General features: G+C 36.5%; 4 protein-coding genes and 2 long non-coding RNA genes across 11 annotated transcripts; 4 read left to right on the forward strand and 2 right to left on the reverse strand.

Moving 5' to 3' along the window:
- Positions 1-2,033: 2,033 nt before the first annotated feature.
- LOC143904958 (uncharacterized) lies at positions 2,034-3,752 on the forward strand. The gene is made up of 4 exons (XM_077419984.1): positions 2,034-2,404; positions 2,534-2,708; positions 2,800-2,954; positions 3,050-3,752. The coding sequence occupies exons 1-4, from the start codon at positions 2,212-2,214 to the stop codon at positions 3,391-3,393; spliced, it is 867 nt and encodes a 288-aa protein (XP_077276110.1). The 5' UTR covers positions 2,034-2,211; the 3' UTR covers positions 3,394-3,752.
- Positions 3,753-6,730: 2,978 nt separating this feature from the next.
- On the forward strand, positions 6,731-9,340 carry LOC143904959 (uncharacterized). 2 transcript variants are annotated; one of them, XR_013259079.1, is made up of 5 exons: positions 6,731-6,868; positions 7,015-7,127; positions 7,255-7,387; positions 7,571-7,853; positions 8,650-9,340. It is a non-coding gene; the product is annotated as an uncharacterized LOC143904959 (long non-coding RNA). The 2 variants fall into 2 exon arrangements; XR_013259080.1 differs by lacking the exon at positions 6,731-6,868 and adding an exon at positions 6,922-6,940.
- Positions 9,341-10,440: 1,100 nt separating this feature from the next.
- LOC143905248 (uncharacterized) lies at positions 10,441-11,308 on the reverse strand. The gene is made up of 2 exons (XM_077420546.1): positions 10,908-11,308; positions 10,441-10,712 (listed from the first exon to the last, which is right to left on the reverse strand). Exons 1-2 carry the CDS (start codon positions 11,235-11,237, stop codon positions 10,557-10,559), a joined length of 486 nt encoding a protein of 161 aa, XP_077276672.1. The 5' UTR covers positions 11,238-11,308; the 3' UTR covers positions 10,441-10,556.
- A 761-nt stretch (positions 11,309-12,069) lies between these two features.
- LOC143905256 (uncharacterized) lies at positions 12,070-13,084 on the forward strand. Its single transcript, XR_013259152.1, has 2 exons — positions 12,070-12,686; positions 12,782-13,084. It is a non-coding gene; the product is annotated as an uncharacterized LOC143905256 (long non-coding RNA).
- A 120-nt stretch (positions 13,085-13,204) lies between these two features.
- On the reverse strand, positions 13,205-15,420 carry LOC143905075 (uncharacterized). Its single transcript, XM_077420213.1, has 2 exons — positions 15,372-15,420; positions 13,205-15,221 (listed from the first exon to the last, which is right to left on the reverse strand). Exons 1-2 carry the CDS (start codon positions 15,418-15,420, stop codon positions 14,431-14,433), a joined length of 840 nt encoding a protein of 279 aa, XP_077276339.1. The 3' UTR covers positions 13,205-14,430.
- Positions 15,341-18,798, forward strand: LOC143905244 (E3 SUMO-protein ligase ZNF451). 5 transcript variants are annotated; one of them, XM_077420538.1, is made up of 7 exons: positions 15,341-15,638; positions 15,726-16,106; positions 16,521-16,713; positions 16,789-16,928; positions 17,004-17,166; positions 17,346-17,600; positions 17,771-18,798. In XM_077420538.1, the coding sequence occupies exons 2-7, from the start codon at positions 16,015-16,017 to the stop codon at positions 17,906-17,908; spliced, it is 981 nt and encodes a 326-aa protein (XP_077276664.1). In that variant the 5' UTR covers positions 15,341-15,638; positions 15,726-16,014; the 3' UTR covers positions 17,909-18,798. The 5 variants fall into 5 exon arrangements, with proteins under 5 accessions (XP_077276664.1, XP_077276663.1, XP_077276665.1 ...); XM_077420537.1 differs by having other exon boundaries at positions 15,341-15,623; XM_077420539.1 differs by having other exon boundaries at positions 15,341-15,623; positions 15,732-16,106.
- The last annotated feature ends 228 nt before the right edge of the window (positions 18,799-19,026 follow it).

Consider the following 19,026-nt stretch of genomic DNA (forward strand, 5'->3'; position numbering starts at 1 on the left):
AATTGTTGCACTACATTGAAAAATCTTTACATTGTGTCAATTAGAAAAGAATGTATAATAACAATTTTATAAGATTAAAAAATTTTATTTAAATTTAACAAGAGAATACAAGATATTTAAATACAAAGCTATTTACATGTGTATTTTTTAATGGCCACAAAGAATTACAGAAGTAACAGTACAAAATGAAAATATTTTATTAAAATACATAAATTTTTCTTGTAAAAAAACTTGGCGCTGCTAGACCTCAAAATTTTAAATAAATAAATAAACTTATTCTATACTTAATTATAAGCCGCATTATCCGCCGTCCGCGTAGTCACGCACACCCATATCATTCACTCCCACATCCACGCTGATAATCATTTAATATTACTCCCATTGTATTCTTCTCTGAATTATTTTTATTTATTGTTGTCCTTATTTATTTAAAAGGTCTAGCAGCGCCAAGTTTTTTTACAAGAAAAATTTATGTATTTTAATAAAATATTTTCATTTTGTACTGTTACTTCTGTAATTCTTTGTGGCCATTAAAAAATACACATGTAAATAACTTTGTATTTAAATATCTTGTATTCCCTTGTTAAATTTAAATAAAATTTTTTAATCTTATAAAATTGTTATTATACATTCTTTTCTAATTGACACAATGTAAAGATTTTTCAATGTAGTGCAACAATTATTTTTTGAGGCATGTTCTCTCTGTAATTGGCGCTCTAACTTAAAGAGATATCATTTCTTTTTTGTAATTGTAATAGATCACTTGAAGCGCGACTCTTCTTTTTGATAAGGTAACATAATTTTGTGACGTGTATCACTTGGGTTATAATTTTTCGGAAATAAAGATACTACTGCTTAGATTTTTTCGAGATTTTTCGAGATATAAAGATCTACCACTTGTTACTTAGGTTTTTTCGAGGTATAATACTATCATTAATATACGATAGAAAACGAACCGATTTGCTGCCGTACAGAAAATGATAAGTTGTATGTCGAAAAATTCTGATAAGAAACGATAGATGTATCGGTTCGGTTAAATCGTATAAATATCGACGAGATGTCTATCGTTTTAACTTTATACAAACATATACAAAGTAGAAGGTTTTCAAATGATTCAATTTATATCATTAATATACGATAGAAAATGAACCGATTTGCTGTCATAAAGAAGATGATAAGTTGTATGTCAGAAAATCCTGATAAGAAACGATAGATGTATCGGTTCGGTTAAGTCATATAAATATCGATAAGATGTCTATCATTTTATTCTTATATATCCGTATTAATGCATACGGTAAAATTATTACCATAAATAACGATACATATTATATCGTGTATATACGATTGATTCAGATGGGCAATAATTGTACATATAGAAAACGATTCATAACTATAAAATTTGTATAGTTATTTTCTTATTCGGACCTAAAACGATAGAAACCGATTCGATTCGATTAATGTTTTATCTGTCTTCTAAATATGCAACGATAGAACCGATAAGATACGATTAAAAACGATACAGATATAGCCGTTTTTAATCGTTTTCTATCGGATATGGTTACCAGGGCGGTCTCACTCTCTGTAACGCTCTCGAACGACTCTGACGTTCCGTTCGGCCGTTCGCTCTTTGAATAAAGGCACGAGTTATATTATACTTGTCGCTCTATCTACCTACCTACCGTCTCTCATCACCATCCTGCCTGTATCGTCGGCTAATATTAACAATTTGTTTAGCACACCCGGTATTGTTCTCGATTTTTAATATGTTATTTAAAACAACGAAATAATGCGATTAAAAAAAAAATAGTGGTTACTAATTTTTTTGCACAGAAAACCTAAAATGACTGGACTAAAGGCTATTCTACAATTGCGTAAGCGTGGTCGTAAGTGGTTGTGAGAGTGTTGTATGTACGGCGTGGTTGTAGAGCGGTACTGCGGTTGTAAAGCGTGTTGTGGAAGATGGTTGAACTTCATCTTTCACGACTCTTGTGAACGTAAGAGCCAACCAATCAGAGTGCTCTTACGCGTCATCACGCCGCGTGCTGCCATAATTGTTTTTGTCGAAACAGTGTGACTACGTGTGAGTGTGATTCGAACCGAAGACCGCTATAAAGATCTCAAGAGTCAAGAGTCAAGTTATAATAACATTCTTTCTCGGCATCCGAAAGTATTCTTTTTTTTCTATTGTAGTGTTTTTGGTACGTGTTCATCATGGAATACGAGGAAAGTGCTCAGTACGAGAAAGATGAAACTTTTTTAAACTTATTATCGTGTAGAGAATTGATTGGGCTGGTGAGAAGCAACGAGTTATTATGGAAAAAACGATGCATTTCACACAAAGATCAACAAATGAAAAGTTTGTGCTGGACGAGTATCGGAAGTGCCTTGACCTCTGTACTTTCCGGTAAGTTATTATACACGGTGAAAATCCAGCTGTTGTGAATGTAATATATTTTTGAGGTTGAGTACCTATCAATTATTGCTGCTACCCCTTTTCTCTTTGTGTTTCATTTTTTTTCTGTATATGTTTCAGGTCCGGATGCCGAGAAAGAATTTTATAAATTGAGACAAAAATTCGGTCGAGAAGTAAGAAAAGAAAAGAAGAGCGCCCCGCGATCCGGAGCTGGGGCAGGACAACCAACATATATTAGTAACTGGCCACTGTATAAAGACTTGGAGTTTTTGAAAGACGTGATTAAACCCAGACGGTAAGATAATTATAGAATATTCTATTCTCTTTGTCAATTTCATTAGTTTCTATTATATAATTGTTACGTGACAATGTTATCTTTTTTACAGAACAACATCCAACTTTTCGAAGAATATCATTCAGAGGCCAAGTCCATCACCTTCTCCACTTGTAGCACCTTCAAATCCAGCAATACTAGAGAACAGTCCATCTCCTGGCTCCTCGTTATGGAACTCTGATTCGGAAAACAGCATTTTTTCTATAGGTATATTATCTTATTTTTAGTTAACGCATGTAATTAGTGCATTAAATTGTTAGTACTTATTTATAATCATTTATGTGTGCTTTCTTTTTTTACAGAATCTGATGGAGACACTGTTTCGTCTATGAGCCCATCATCTTTGAAACGAACTGCTCCTACACCAGATAACTCTTATATAAAAAAAAAGAAAATTCAGGAAATTGTGTGTTCTACCATAGAGAAGCATTCTTCTAATATAAAAGCGCTAACAGAGATGGTCATTGATCGTTTGCATCCTACCCATAAAACTCAACAAAATCAGCCAGAAGAATCTCTGTTTCTATCTATCTCAGCAGCACTACGTACAGTGCCACAAGAAAAACAATTAAAATGTGTAATTGAAGTATTACAGGTCATACAGAAGTATAGCATGGAAAAAGAGAACTTAGAAACTCAGAAGTAGTATGAAAAAGTGAGTTTGTTCCAATTTGTTGGTAAACTAACTAATAGTTAAAAGTCGTATGTCTTTGTTTTTTCTTTAAATTAGACAAAAATAGACATATGATTTAACCTTTAGTTAGTTTACCAACACAGGTTGGTAAACTAACAGCACTTTACACAGTTTATATAAAAGAAAATGTTATTTTTCATTCATATTCAATTCGATTATTTTATCACAGTTCAATAATTTTTTAAATCACATTTTGAGTTCTGTTTTTCTTCAATATAAGAAAGAAATATCTATTAATAGATATAAAATTAGTTTTTTGCAATATTAATTTAAAATTAGTTTTTTGCAATATTAATATAAAATTTATTTTTTTTGCAATCATATATTTTTTTATAAGATATAAAATATAATAAGATGTAATAAGCTTATATATCTAATAAGATATTTTTATAATAAATAATAAAATATGATATATTGATATAGTGTATGGGTATAAAATGTTTAGTATAAGATATAAAACAAGATTTAGGATATATTCCTTTCTTAAAATATAACGTGATGTAGTAATAAATGTATATTTGTTCTACAATGTAATGCTTTCAATAAAAAAAACATTTTTAATTTTTTTAAAATTGTTTTTATTACCAAAATAAAATTACTTTATATATAATTGAAACAAAAAATTATATGTAATGCTTTCATATAAAATGATAATTATAGTATATGAAAATTATAGTGAAAATTACAGTATATGGTAATTATAGTAATAGCAATAATAAGATATATGATAATAAAGGATTATAATTAAGGAGGTTCGATGGCTACAACAAAATGCAGAGTGTTTCATGAAATTTTAATATGTTGTTCTGGAATGCAAAATAGAATTATGTGAATTTTTTAGGAATTTTTCACCGTCCCGTTTTGAAAAAAATCTACTCCAAAAACTTAAAAAGTACAATTTTTGGATTAGATTTTTTTCAAAACGGGACGGTAAAAAATTCCCAAAAATTCACATAATTCTATTTTGCATTCCAAAACAACATATTAAAATATCATGAAACTGGCTGCATTTTTAACATAGGTTTTTATGGGAAATGATATATTGCATATACCTTCAGAATGAAATAAGTGCAAGAAAAAATGCAACTGATAAGGAAAGAAAAATATGCACTTGTAACTTAATAATTTACAAATAAATGAGCGAAAGAAAGGGGAAGGTTACCGCACATTTCGTAGAAAAATTAATTAATAAAGCATAAATTGCTTGATTTTTCGTCTGCTAGACTGCCACGGTCGTGAACGACGTGAACAGCAGCACGCATTATACGCACGCGGCGACCAATCAGAGCAATCCCCTTCATTCCCACTACTTCAAACGCTAGTGCGCTGTTTCCAGAACCCCCGCGTCCCACTACTCCCTCCGATGAAGCCATCGAACACCTCCTTAAGATATATAATTAAAGTAAGATAATGTTTACGACGGGATAATGTTTGGAACATATTTTACATAAGATAAATTATTTACAAAGGAGCGATTAACCCACAGAAGATACATATGTGAATTCTATATGGATCTAATACTTCGAGTAGACGTTCACATAGAAACTGTTCCGCACCATGAAAAATTTGACTCCTTTGTAAAAATGTGGAAATCTTTTGCACATTCATAGCGTCTGTAAACGGCATGGTGTCTCCAATCTTTCCTGAAAATGTAGCAAATATCTATAAGCATGTCCGTCTTAAACCCAAATATTACCAAGAGTTACCATATTACATTTACTTAGAAAACATTAAAAGTGTGGCGGATTTATAATAGCACCGCGGAATGCTCGCTGATACTGCCAAGGGGCAGCTGTTTCACCAGCTTCAGAAATGAAGTAGTCGCTAAGTGTATCCCGGAGCTGAGCAGATCTTCTAGCTGGATTATTGGCACCGACTCGTCCAATACTATGCAATCCTGTTTCATCCCGCCAAGTTCCAGGAATTGTATTCCCCTCTCCATCTTCTTGGTCTACATAATTAGAGGGGCAGTAGGTACGACGCTGAGGTGTCTCCTTACTTTCCTCTGTCATTATAAAATTATGCAGGCAAATCAGGGCTTGAAACACGATTTGTGAATTGTGAGGGTGGTTGCATATGCACCTCCTGAGAATGCGCCATCGAGATACGAGAATGCCGAAGGTGTTCTCTATAACTCGTCGAGCACAGGAGAGTCTATAATTAAAGACTCGCTGTTTATCCTGCAAGGCAGCACGCGGATAAGGCCTCATGAGATAAGACTTGAGCAGAAATGCCTCATCTGCCACAAATACATGAGGAAAATGTATCTGACTTCCGGGCAACATTTTAAGAGGAGGAAGTTTTGCTTCCCCGTGCTCCAAAGCATCAGCAAACGCAGAATTATTCCACACTCCTCCATCACTCATAAAACCTGTAATTACATAATATGAATATAATAAGAGAGATGCATAAATATATATAATCCTAAATGGAAATAGACTGAAATAAAAGAAAAAAAATTGAAATATATATTTACCGTACTGTCCTACATCCACCCATGTAAACTTGTATGACGCGTCGCAAGAAGCCATATCAATACAATGCTGAAATATTTTTTGTAATTGAAGAACTCGTTACCAGAATTGGGAGGAGCTTGAATCTGCATGTGGCGTCCATCTATGGCCCCAACACAGTTAGGGAACTGCCACTTCGAGTAGAAATCTTCAGCTATTTTCGTCCATAACTCAAGCGAAGGTTCAGGCAGATATAAAGGCTGTACAACTGTCCAAATGGCTTGACACACTTCGTTCACAATTTTGTACATGGTCGATTTACCAATCCGAAACTCCCATGCCTTTGACTTAATACTGTCACCATGTGCGAGAAATCTGTGCAGGTATATATCTTGTTTAAAATAACATCTTGCAAAAAAGAGGGTACCTTTCAAGAACATGAAGCAAAAAAATTACTCACGCAAGAGTGGCTGCAAGTTAGAGTTTTGGAGAAAGTGCCCGTCTCCGGCTTCTTTTTAGGAGAAGGGGACGCACCAAAGATAGCAGAATATTAAATTGTTCAGGCCACATACGGGAAAATGAGAAAAACTCCTCATGGTCTGATAACATTATTTCTGATACGAGGTTAGATTTCTCAGCACTTGTCTTGTGACTGTTGCATATACAGCACACAATAAATTTACAAATTCGTAATTTAATAGCAATATAAGTAACAACAACTCTGTCTCTGGATCAATCATGGTACTACACCGTCCGATACTCCGACCGCCGTCACCGTCCATATTCAAAATACACACCATGGTGGAAGAATGAAGAATACATGCAGCATGCGGTGTGCGCAAAACTCGTAAACCACGCCTCTTTTCAGCCTTTGGGGCACGAAAAAACACAGGGCAGGCAACTGCGAAAAACAAAATGTTTAGCTTTGAAAGTTTGGTACGATTGGTGTCTAAACATCTTTCTCGCACTCCCTGGTTATTATCTTCTATCTTACTTGATCTTACTTTACTTCTGCATATGTCATTGTTGACATTCTCTGTCGAAACGTGAGCGTCGTGAAACGTGAAAAATCGTTGAAAATGGTGCGCTGCATAGTGAAAAACTGTGAAAATAATTGCAGAACATGCACACCGGAGCAAGCAAATTTTCATAAATTACCGGATAACAAAATAATCCGTGAAGGATGGTTTCGGAGCATTGGAGAGGTTATATTGCCTTCGAACATCGTTAACGGTATGCCTCTGCATGATAAAATTTAAATTTGTTTATTTTGATATACTGTATCATAAAGTAACAAAAACTATATTGTTTGAAAGATCAGAAAAGTTTTGTAATGTATCTCTTTTATCTGTTATTTAAGCACGAATTTGCTCCGTACACTTTACTCCGGAATCTTTCATTCAATCGAAGAGAAAAAGAGGATAAACTATTTTTAAAAGACGACTTTTGCCAACTGCTGTACCAACGTTGCATCTGGTAACAACAAACGAACAGTAAGTTGGATGTGTAATTTATTAAACAAAGCAAATATTGACACTCCCTTTTTTAAAAATAATTATTAAGAATAATAAAGTTAACATAAACTATTAATATTCATACGCTTATGACAAGATGACTATGGATGTTGCTCCAAGAACCATGTGACAATGAAACTACATTTATATTTTCTTTATTAGGGCACATGACAAAGGCAATGTAAATTGTAACATTGTTAAGCGGACCTTTAATTTGGTTTGTCCATCAACGTCACCTCTAGAAGCAATATGCTGCAAGTCTGCCTCCTGTGCCAGGCCCATCAAAGGAGAGAATCTCATCTGTTGAGCCGGAACTTTCATCTTTGCTACATTCATCAACACCCGTATCAAGGATGATGACAGAACCTTTGCTTGATTTAGGTCTGCTGGATAAGGCAGATATGACAGGTCAACATGAAACTCCAACAACGTCAGTGTCTTGTCGGTATGTATTACACTACAAGTACTTAATTAGCGCTACTAATAATAATAATCTCATAAATAAATATTTTAGTACCCACAAATCACTACAGATATCAATAGAGCCATAAAAAAAATAGTTTTCTTCAGATCTTTGGTCATACCACGGGCAATAAAAAGTTTATAAAAACCATTATCAGTGATAAAGTCTCATAAAGTACAGATTCTTATGGAGGATTCACATTACGTCCGATGTTCGACGTACGACGATCCGACATCCAATAACAGAATTTATTATTAGAGACAAAAATTTCCTATTGGATGTCGGATCGTCGTACGTCGAACATCGGACGTAGTGTGAATCCTCCATTATCAAACAAACCTGCCGTTGAGAACGTTTTGTTACTCGTGGTAAGACCGAAGGCCTGAAAACTGTTTTTACTACCGACTGCAGTTTTCATGTGCTGAAAAATACAAATAGAATTTTCAAATCCTGCACTCATTACTACGAATAACAAACTTTATTCTTAAAAGACGTATAAGACTTTTCTTTGCCAGCAAATAAAAAAAAGTTCAAATAATAAATACTTCTTTCTTGACTTTATCTGGCATTTATTAAAAATCAATTACAAACGACACAACGTTTCGACTAGGCGCTTCCTAGTTATTCTCAAGTGTACCTATCAATAATTACAAATATTTAACTAGGAAGTGCCTAGTCGTAACGTTGTGTCGTTTGTAATTAATTTTAAATAAATGCCAGATAAAGTTAAAAAGGAAGTATTTATTATTTATACTTTATTCTTTTTATGTCTTTTCAGAAATCCTTGGCTGGAACCAAATGGCAGGGTCAACCGTACACCAGAAGGGCCTTTTGATTCGTTGTGCAACGTACGGAATTCTACGTTCTCAACAAAGTTTGTAATACTCCACTTTGAAGATATATCAATTCGGGTTTTTTGACAAATGTCTATTGGTTTCAATAAAAAATTATTTTTTGTTGAATTATTCAATCTACCATAAAATGTATGACAATTAAGAAATCTCTTATCGCCCACATAGTTGTCTCACAAACATATTTAACAAGTTGTGAGAAAAATGTTAAGTCAATCGGTCAGTGTACCTTGTCAATAATTATGAATATACACAAATTGGTATATCTTCGGATTGATTGTTTATTTTTTTCTTACATTTCGTGGAATTACATTTGCAGACAACATTTGTACAGTAGATAACAATAGTATATTACACTACAAGGGCCGAAAGTTGAATTTTCGGCCCTGCGCGTCATGATGCCCCGAGGCGAAGCCGAGGGCATCATGACGAGCAGGACCGAGATTTCAACTTTTGGCCCGCGTAGTGTATACGATTTTTCTTCATAGCCGGTCGAAAGTACGTTATTAATTTTACTTTTTTTAACTTTAAATGTTAATAAGCATGTTTTTGATGCCTGCCCCCGACATTTGCGGCACGAGCGAAGCGAGTGCTGCTGGTCGTGGGGGCAGGCATCAAAAACATGCTTATAGAACTCGCACATGCTATAGAACTCGCACATACATCAGAGTGAACAAAATTAATAAAAGAGAAAATATAAGAAAGGAAGAAAAAAGAAAGACAAAAAAGTTAAAAAAAATAAATGTTCTTCCTGCAAAAAGAAAGCGCAAATAAGCGCAATCTCATCTACTCGAGAAAAAACAATGTACAATATATATAACGTTTGTAATTTTGTATTAATTATGTAAATATACTTGACAGAATGAAATAATGTATATAAATATGAGTACCTAAAAGTAAAATTTATAGTAATATTGTAATAAATTACATTTTTATTTCATACAACTCTCACTTTCTTAATTTCTAATGTATCGAAACTTATGTTAGTATGCAAGAAGAAAAAGTTGTTTCAAGAAATGTTTTAAAATAATACCACACTGTCGAGAAAGGATTGAAAAACATGAAAACACTTACACTTACACTTATTAATTTTATTCGTGCAATTTTATTTTTAATATTGATATTTTTTAAATATTTTTTTTAATATTAAAGCAGAGAGAAACCTGAGAGAGGCCATCCCGGCATTTTTCGTCAATTTTTCTGTGTCACATTTTCCGACGCGCACCCTGATAAAGTGCGTATCAACTACGTCGTTTCGCTCGGTAACCGCACATGGTTTGCGTCCGTGCTAATGGTTCGTGTCCGAACTAGCCAGTTAGTGGGGATATGCTGCGGCCTCGCTCGGCCGCGCTCGGCCGCGCTCGGCCGGCCCGGCGCCTCGGCAAGCTTCGAGCGAGGAGAGAAGGACAGACATACGATTTACGATTTACTGTCTCCGTCTATGACTGCTAGCTGCCTTGGCACGCGCCGGCTGTGCGACGTTGCCACGATGCCACGCACTTCGGATATCGCGTACGGTGTCTCGCCGAGTGCCGAATCTCGAGTTGTTAAATATATATATATATATATATATATATATATATATATATATATATATAATTTATTAACATAAAAATTAAAATTTGTTAACGTAATACTATTTTTGTTAAGTAAGGAAGGAAAGGATTTTTAGAAGTCAGAGGAACAGCTACGCATAAATAAAATATATCACCTATATGTATATTAATATTGTTATTTTATTTCAAAGTAAATTAAAAGAAGTACGATATAAAAGTATGATATAAAAGTTATATATTATTTCTCATATTAATGAATTTGGATTCCGGTAATTTATTTATCTTCTCCAGCTTCGCGCGCCTCTGCCTCTTCCTCCACCTCGTCTTCTGCCACTGCCTCTGCCTCTGCCTCTGCCTCTGCCTCTGCCTCTGCCTCTGCCTCTCCCTCGCATCGCGTTGTATACCGCCCGCACCAACGAGCTTAACGTTTCAGGCTGTAACAAAAAATAAATATTTTAAGTAAAATGACATTTTCGTGTATATATATATACGTAAATAAATTTCATTATTAACACTTTGTCGAACGCTGTCACGTATGCGTCACATGTGATATGTGCGACTGTCATTGCAAAGTGTTAATAATCATTATCAATAATGATAAGAAATTATCCCATTATTTCAACACTTACGTTTAATACGATCGGCTGAGTCGCCGTCGGAGCCGTTGCTGTGGTCGACATCGTCGCCGTGGCCATGGGCGCCGTTACGACCGCCAGGGTCGTCGTTGACGTCGTGGCTCTAGAGGCCGTCGCGGCCGCCGTCGGCATCGTGATCGTGACGGCCCCCACGGCCACGATGCCGACGACGGCCGCGACGGCTCCTACGGCCACGATGCCGACGACAGCAACGACGACCCCGAGGCCCGTGACGGCCCTCACGATCACGATGCCGACGGCGGCCGCGACGGCCTCTAGAGCCACGACGTCAACGACGACCCCGGCGGTCGTAACGGCGCCCATGGCCACGGCGACGATGTCGACCACAGCAACGGCTCCGACGGCGACTCAGCCGATCGTATTAAACGTAAGTGTTGAAATAATGGGATAATTTCTTATCATTATTGATAATGATTATTAACACTTTGCAATGACAATCGCACATATCACATGTGACGCATACGTGACAGCGTTCGACAAAGTGTTAATAATGAAATTTATTTACGTATATATATATACACGAAAATGTCATTTTACTTAAAATATTTATTTTTTGTTACAGCCTGAAACGTTAAGCTCGTTGGTGCGGGCGGTATACAACGCGATGCGAGGGAGAGGCAGAGGCAGAGGCGAAGCTGGAGAAGATAAATAAATCACCGGAATCCAAATTCATTACTATGAGAAATAATATATAACTTTTATATCATACTTTTATATCGTACTTTTTTTAATTTACTTTGAAATAAAATAACAATATTAATATACATATAGGTGATATATTTTATTTATGCGTAGCTGTTCCTCTGACTTCTAAAAATCCTTTCCTTCCTTACTTAACAAAAATAGTATTACGTTAACAAATTTTAATTTTTATGTTAATAAATTATATATATATATATATATATATTTAACAACTCGAGATTCGGCACTCGGCGAGACACCGTACGCGATATCCGAAATGCGTGGCATCGTGGCAACGTCGCATAGCCGGCGCGTGCCAAGGCAGCTAGCAGTCATAGACGGAGACAGTAAATCGTAAATCGTATGTCTGTCCTTCTCTCCTCGCTCGAAGCTTGCCGAGGCGCCGGGCCGGCCGAGCGCGGCCGAGCGCGGCCGAGCGTGGCCGAGCGAGGCCGCAGCATATCCCCACTAACTGGCTAGTTCGGACACGAACCATTAGCACGGACGCAAACCATGTGCGGTTACCGAGCGAAACGACGTAGTTGATACGCACTTTATCAGGGTGCGCGTCGGAAAATGTGACACAGAAAAATTGACGAAAAATGCCGTGATGGCCTCTCTCAGGTTTCTCTCTGATTAAAGTATGTATTAAGATGTAAAAGAAACAATAAAGATAACAAATAGTAAGAAGGAATACATTCAGGATTTAGAGGTTTCCATTTATGCAACAAACTGTCTACTTTTACATATATAATTTTAAACGATTAACGAATTATCAATTAATGTCACATAATACACATACATATGTACATATGTAGTTGTATGTACATATGTTACAGTCTAGTCAGTCATAGTAAATTCTGCAATGTACCGCCACTTACATCCCTAGAATTCTAGGGTTTTTTTATGTTGGTAGACATATATTTTTTCGTGTCGCAATCAGAAAGAAACAATAGATTTTAGACAAAGAAAGAGTCGTTTTGCGCACACCATGTATTCTTCCACCAGAGAGAACTTCCACCATGGGCTTATCTTACTCCCACCAAGCTGAAATAGCTTAACCAGGGTTGGGTAAGTATTATACTCGATGTATTATACGTGGTTTGACGTACACTATACTTATGTACCAAATATAATATCAGCCGTCTGCATTTTACATAACATAGTCGAGACTCGAAAAGAAACATTTTTACCTGCTTGGGAGCATGCAGTAACGGACGTACAAGTCGAAATTCAGCAACCAGAACCAACAAGAACTTATAACTTGGATAACTTTATTGCCAGTCAGCTATATAAGGGATACCCTAAAAAATTATTTGGCTGAAAATTTTGAACTCCGAAGAACATTTGTATAACATAAACAATATATTATATAAAAATAACCTGTATTCTTCATAAGTTATTTTTTCGCTGTTTGTCTTATAGCACAAATTATAATATAATAAAGTATTTATTTAAAAAATGTACAATGTTTCTTTATATATGTTATCGGTATTTAGAGCCGTCGTGTGGGAATGAGCCGCCCTTGTGCAAACTTTCATAAAACCATCCCCGATTGGAAAATAGTTAAAAAAAATTAATTTTAATAATTATATTTTATAATTATATTTTTATTATAGTAATCATTCAGGTACAATCAGCACAACTTATTATAAAAATCACAGAGTACAATCAGTACAACTTATTATAATAATCACAGAGTACAATCAGTACAACTTATTATAATAATCACAGAGTACAATCAATACAACTTATTATAATAATCACAGAGTATAGTCAGTACAACTTAATATCAAGAGACACGGTAGTGTCTCGCGCCAAGTACACGCGGAGCGAGACCGACCGTGACTCTTTTACGCGACGCGACGGGTTGCGAGTACTCGAGATGTTGAGATCTCGATAACGAGTGAACGGATCAAGTTCTATGTAGGCTTGATCGATAGCTTGGGGTCCAATTAGGGGGGGGGTTTCTCTTATAATATTCCGCTCCGTGCCCTACGAACGGAGATATTGCGACGCAAAGTCCAAATGTGAAAATTTTTTATTAAGATACTTCTTCTTCTTCTACTTCTAACGCCGACGTTTTATATGATGACGTCATAATCAGAAACGTTACTTTCACTTTTTCGACACTGGCGGCTAGCGGCGTTAGTATCGCAGTGCAGTGCAGTGCAGACAGTGCGTTCGTTTAGAGCGCTGTCAGTCAGTTCATCTGATCAGTTAACCTATCTCGATCGATCGAGAGACACGGTAGTACGCGCGGAGCGAGACCGACCGTGTGACTCTTTATTACGCGACACGACGATTAATTCAAGGTAATTGTTTTAATTGTTTATATATTTGTTTTGAGTAATCAAAAAATGTTAAAAATTTGAACAAAATTTTAACTTTCATCTTTTTTTAGCTTTTAGCCTTTTAATCAAATGCCTAAATACCAAATATATCATATGTGTTCATTGCACATTAAAAATTAATATTTAATGTAATATTTAAGTTGAATTAACCCTAATCCCTCCAACGTTTTTTCCGCCATTTAATCAACAAGATTTTGACTGTTTGCCGTTTCGAGAGTAAATGAGCTAGAGCTCTGAACCTGATTTTCCCTATTATGGCAACTTTTTTAGGGGTAGGAGGAATTATCCCACGGCTGTTGGTTTTCCGGAACAAACGATCGGAACAAACGACGTTAGAAACACGTGGGACACAAACGTGCATGGTTGGAGGGATTAGGGTTAATAATTGCACTTCGTTTACGATACAAATAAATTTTAAAAAAATTAAAGTGCAAATAAAGTTTGATGACACTAAACAATTTTTAAATTTTATCAGAGTTCTGAGTATCTTGAAATTGTAATGAATCCTGAGTACCCAAACATTTTAAATTCTGCGAGTCTTGCAACGTTACGTTGAGTAATGATTGAGCGGGACTAGACTTTTCAGCTTGTGAATATTTCTTTACGGTAATACTTTGTTGGACACTTGCAACTGTGGCTTTCTCCGGAGCGGGACTTTTTAAATTTAATAATACTTTAGGAAAAGAACTTGTAGAAGAACGAAAAGCTTGCAAATCAAGATTAGATGGTGAAAATTGAGAAGAATAATGAACTGGAGAGATTACAAAAAGACTTTGAGCGATTGGGTTCACTGTAGGAACTGAAAATGTCGACTGCTGAAGCAGGACTTTAAGAGCAAAAATATTTTGCAAGCCAGTTATTAATTGATCAGTTGTTTCTTTCAATATACTCTTTTGGCCTTCCAGCATATCGTTAATTATTTCTTTTTCTAACTTTTGTTCAGATTTCATTAACCGTTCAATGAAACATCGATTCTCTGTCATAATCTTGCTTTGAATTTCTTCATAATTTTCTTTTAATTTGTCCGCGTATCTTAAAGTGATAGCTTCATTTGATCTGCTCACTTTACGTCTTTTTGCAGGAACAGCGCTCTTAACCCTACTTGGAGCCGCGGTATTCAATTTGCTTGACGAATCTTCTTGTGACAGGCAGTCTACTGTTGTCAAATTACTGTCTGATGTCGACGAACATCCTGGAATTGCACCGTTTCGTGGATCTAGTTCATCTTCATAGGTCCTGTTGCTTGAATAATCTAGTATAGGATAGTTTTTTCATATTATTTTATATATATGCTCTCATTAGGTTCTTACGTACTACACTTCATAAAATTACGTATGTAACAAAATCACTTACAACTATTGTCATTAGTGTCTTTAGGATCCCCTTAACGTATATAATAAACCTGTTCTTTTCCAACCATTAATTCTGTGTGGTCTACCATTTACCTCCATCACGTCTACAACGGATTGTGATTGTGGATCCGTCCTGGGATCAGACGAGAGTCAATTTCCCACACGTCCCCGCGGCCCGGTTCATTTGTGCGCCGCGTGTCGGTTAGATGGCGCGTCCTTTCGACGCAATTAAAATGGCTGAAAATTGATTTTTATCGTGTTCGTCCCCCGATCACGGGGTCGATTCTGTATTTTGAAACGAGGTGAAAATTACAAAAGTGAACAGATTTACTAGATTTCGACAAATGAAATTGTAGATTCTCTAGTAAATTTCCTCACTTTTGTAATTTTCACCTCGTCCCAAGATACAGAATCGACTCCCACACGATTCCCCTTTCTCACGCTCGCGGGGTCACAGGTGTCTCGCCAACGACGAGTGGACGAAGCGGCGACGGCGGACGTTGGCGAACGTTCGATCGGCCGATCGTGACAGTTCGCGGTAATTTCGCTTCGAATCTCGGCGAATACCGCGCGCGATCTTGACGCTCCGATCAGTGGCTCCAGTGCAGGCTCCAGCTGACTCCAGCTCTAGCTCCGCGTGTGGATCTCGCCCGTTGCCCGCCCTTCCCCGTTCTCGCGTACCCCGAGCGCCAAATGAGTACCCGGAGGAGTATGCGGGGCCAGCACAATTGCGTTCTGTGCGACTCGAAGCTCGACTCCAAGGAGGCATTGCAGGAACACTTTAGGTACGCCTCTTCGTCAAGTCATAACCAAATCGAGAGGTTCATGAGATTCACAGTCAGTCGGAGTCGGTCAATAATCGTGATTCCGCAACGTTGTCGTTGTCGGCGATATTTTCCACGTGCGTGGACGAAGAGCGATCCGAGAGGATGATTCAAATCGTCCAAAACATTGGACACTCGTGCGCATACATACGAGTTGTTGTTATGTTGGTATGAGGTAGTAGATTTCTTGGAGATGGGAAATTTGGCCTTAGAATCAAAATTTATTCTTTTATTACTCAATTTGTTGCAGGAGCAAATTTAGACTATTTGGCTCCCTGTGCCTTTCATTATTTTGAACTATTTTCTATGTGCAAATTTATTAGTCATTATCTGTATTTTAAGTAAGTTTTTCATCTTTTGTCATGTCTGACACAGGAAACATGCAAATAAGGAGATAGACATGCGTGGGCTGCCGATGAGAAGCAGAACCAAGGTAGACACTCAGTGCGACATATGTAATAAGTCGTTTGATTCAATACCGGCAACGATAAGGCACAGGTTTAAGGTACACTCCAATTCGTCGACAAAGTTCTATTGTTCCTATTGTGGAATGCAGTTTCCTTTAAAGGTAAACACTTTACAGCACTTTTTTTTGTCTTTTTGTCTCCTGCTTCTGTAATAATTTCGCGATAATCTTGTTCAGAATCACAGGGATAATCATCAGATGTCGCATGACGCGACTGAAAGCGAGAATAAAGATCTACATAGAAAATGCGAGGAGTGCAACGTGATATTCTACAACGAGAAGGCACTGAATTACCATCATCGTTCCTTTCATAAAAGGTAGCGTTTTATCGATCCATCTTTGAGAATGCATATTTCTGAAATTATTATCTGACTGCCTGTACTGTTTTTCAGAATGGTATACATGTTCCAACCGATAGCCACTCCTCCGCCCAGCAACAAGATCAAATTGAACTCTATGAACGACGCGTTGAGCGTATATTATTGTCATTTGTGCGGCGTCGAGTACGTTGTAAAGTTCAACTTGCAACAGCACCTAGAGAAGATGCACACGGAAGTAAGAAAGATAAATATATTACAATATAGAGATATATTTTAAAAGTTGCCATTTGTTTTAAATGTAAGTGAAAATAAATGATTATAAAATACCATTAATTAAAGAGTGTGACCGAGTGATTCTGACAACTCTATGCGTTTGAAAACTCAGGTATCTTTCTACAATGCATTGTTTCGCAGAAAGAAAGGGAGTCTATGCCGGAGGATTTGATCAAGTGTACGGTGTGCGCAGCCTTGTTTTGCAACAAGAAGGCTTACAACGTTCACAACAATTACCATCAGCCGGATGATTTATACGTAACTTCCGAGCAACAGAGAATGCAGACAGTGACCAAAATTGATCAGGACTTCGACATTAGGAGAGTGGAATCAACGGCTGAGAAATATATACCGCGATTTAATCTATTTAAGAGGACGATTAAGGAGAGGACAAAGGTAAACCATAGTTTCACACTCTTAATTCTTTTGCTTTTATATATATAAAATATCTGTATGCAGAGCAAGTTATGACTTGAAATAATACAATATTAAATAAACACGAACTTACACAACTTAATATATGAATGCAACAAGATTTAAGTTAACATGATAAAATGTAAATTTAGCCGGACAAAATGCCGAAGACAGAAATTAAGATAGAGATAAAGAGAGAAAGGTCCATATCCTTGGATGATCCTGTGAGTACCATCGAGTCCAGTGATTCCGAAAGCGACGTCCCGTTGGAGCAAAGGATTGCCAGCTAACGGAGGTTTTTCTTTCCGATCACAAAAGATTATCTCTATCTCTGCCTCGAGGGAACTTTGTTATACGAGAGATTTACAAACTACTGCTGCAATCGTGATAGTTGTCAAATCTGATTTCGAGCTTTCTCTTTACAATTGTTATTATATATGCATATTATACACGTTAAGGAGATGTGACATTGTAGAATGGCAGTTGTATATATTTTTTGTTTTTTATGGCACGGATTGCGTTCAAAAATTACAATTGTAATAACTGAATGTTATTGACTAATTATGAATGTGAAGTACTGGACAAAATTTTATAGTAGGAAGAGAGTAATTACGACAATTTGCTAATTAATTCTTGAATAATTGTGTAGATGTGTGTTTATGTATATTATACTAAATATATATACATAGACCACATATACAAAGTGTCTAATAAGTACCGTGTCACTTCGTGGACATCTTTCAGTGTCACACGTGTCGCTCGTGTCGTTCACAGAGGCCTCCCAATGCCTCATCGCGCGCGTAGCAAAAAACTGGGCTGTTTTTTCTCGTCGAATCGCATTGACGCACACTGATGTGTGGATCTTTAATTGAGAAAACTTACAAAACGATAAAAGACTTTTTTATTCAGTTTAACGCACCCTATCTACCCACGAAAGGTAGCAGGTGACACGGTAATTACCAGACACCCTGTGCATTATAGATACATTATCTATATATATATATTTATATACTGCGTTTGATGAAAGATCTCTTCTGAGCATGATTGGTTATATTTTTTTATTTCTTTATTACGGTGTGCATGTTTAATGCGTGAACACGTTTTATTTGCTGTTTTCCTCGTCCTTTTCACGCAATTTGTATATCAAATTTTTATGTACAAATATATATATATATATACATATACGTATAGATCCATAAATTGAGAGTAGTTTCGCTTTCGATTCCCGTTGCGTGATCCGACTAAAAGGCCGATATCACAGTCTCCGATTAACGCGATCCTCCGATTAAACTCACTCTGCATCGACGAAGAGTGAGTTTAATCGGAGACTGTAATATCAGCCCTAATTTGTAATTTCTAAAATTCCCGCCATCTCTAGGGAAACTTGTACATCAGGCAATTCACCAAA

Source organism: Temnothorax americanus, unplaced genomic scaffold (assembly GCF_048541705.1).
Source record: "Temnothorax americanus isolate GAGA-0224 unplaced genomic scaffold, ASM4854170v1 Scaffold6, whole genome shotgun sequence".
Taxonomy (NCBI): Eukaryota; Metazoa; Arthropoda; class Insecta; order Hymenoptera; family Formicidae; genus Temnothorax; species Temnothorax americanus.

Coding starts and splice junctions, on each gene's coding strand:
- LOC143904958 (XM_077419984.1), top strand. CDS start 2,212: ATGGAATACGAGGAAAGTGCTCAGTACGAGAAAGATGAAACTTTTTTA. Junction 2,709..2,799: donor GACGTGATTAAACCCAGACG/GTAAGATAATTA, acceptor TCTTTTTTACAG/AACAACATCCAACTTTTCGA. Junction 2,955..3,049: donor AAACAGCATTTTTTCTATAG/GTATATTATCTT, acceptor CTTTTTTTACAG/AATCTGATGGAGACACTGTT.
- LOC143905248 (XM_077420546.1), bottom strand. CDS start 11,237: ATGGGCGCCGTTACGACCGCCGGGGTCGTCGTTGACGTCGTGGCTCTA. Junction 10,713..10,907: donor CTCAGCCGATCGTATTAAAC/GTAAGTGTTGAA, acceptor TTTTTGTTACAG/CCTGAAACGTTAAGCTCGTT.
- LOC143905075 (XM_077420213.1), bottom strand. CDS start 15,420: ATGGAGGTAAATGGTAGACCACACAGAATTAATGGTTGGAAAAGAACA. Junction 15,222..15,371: donor TAATGGTTGGAAAAGAACAG/GTTTATTATATA, acceptor ATCCTATACTAG/ATTATTCAAGCAACAGGACC.
- LOC143905244 (XM_077420538.1), top strand. CDS start 16,015: ATGAGTACCCGGAGGAGTATGCGGGGCCAGCACAATTGCGTTCTGTGC. Junction 16,107..16,520: donor GCATTGCAGGAACACTTTAG/GTACGCCTCTTC, acceptor TGTCTGACACAG/GAAACATGCAAATAAGGAGA. Junction 17,167..17,345: donor TAGAGAAGATGCACACGGAA/GTAAGAAAGATA, acceptor ATTGTTTCGCAG/AAAGAAAGGGAGTCTATGCC.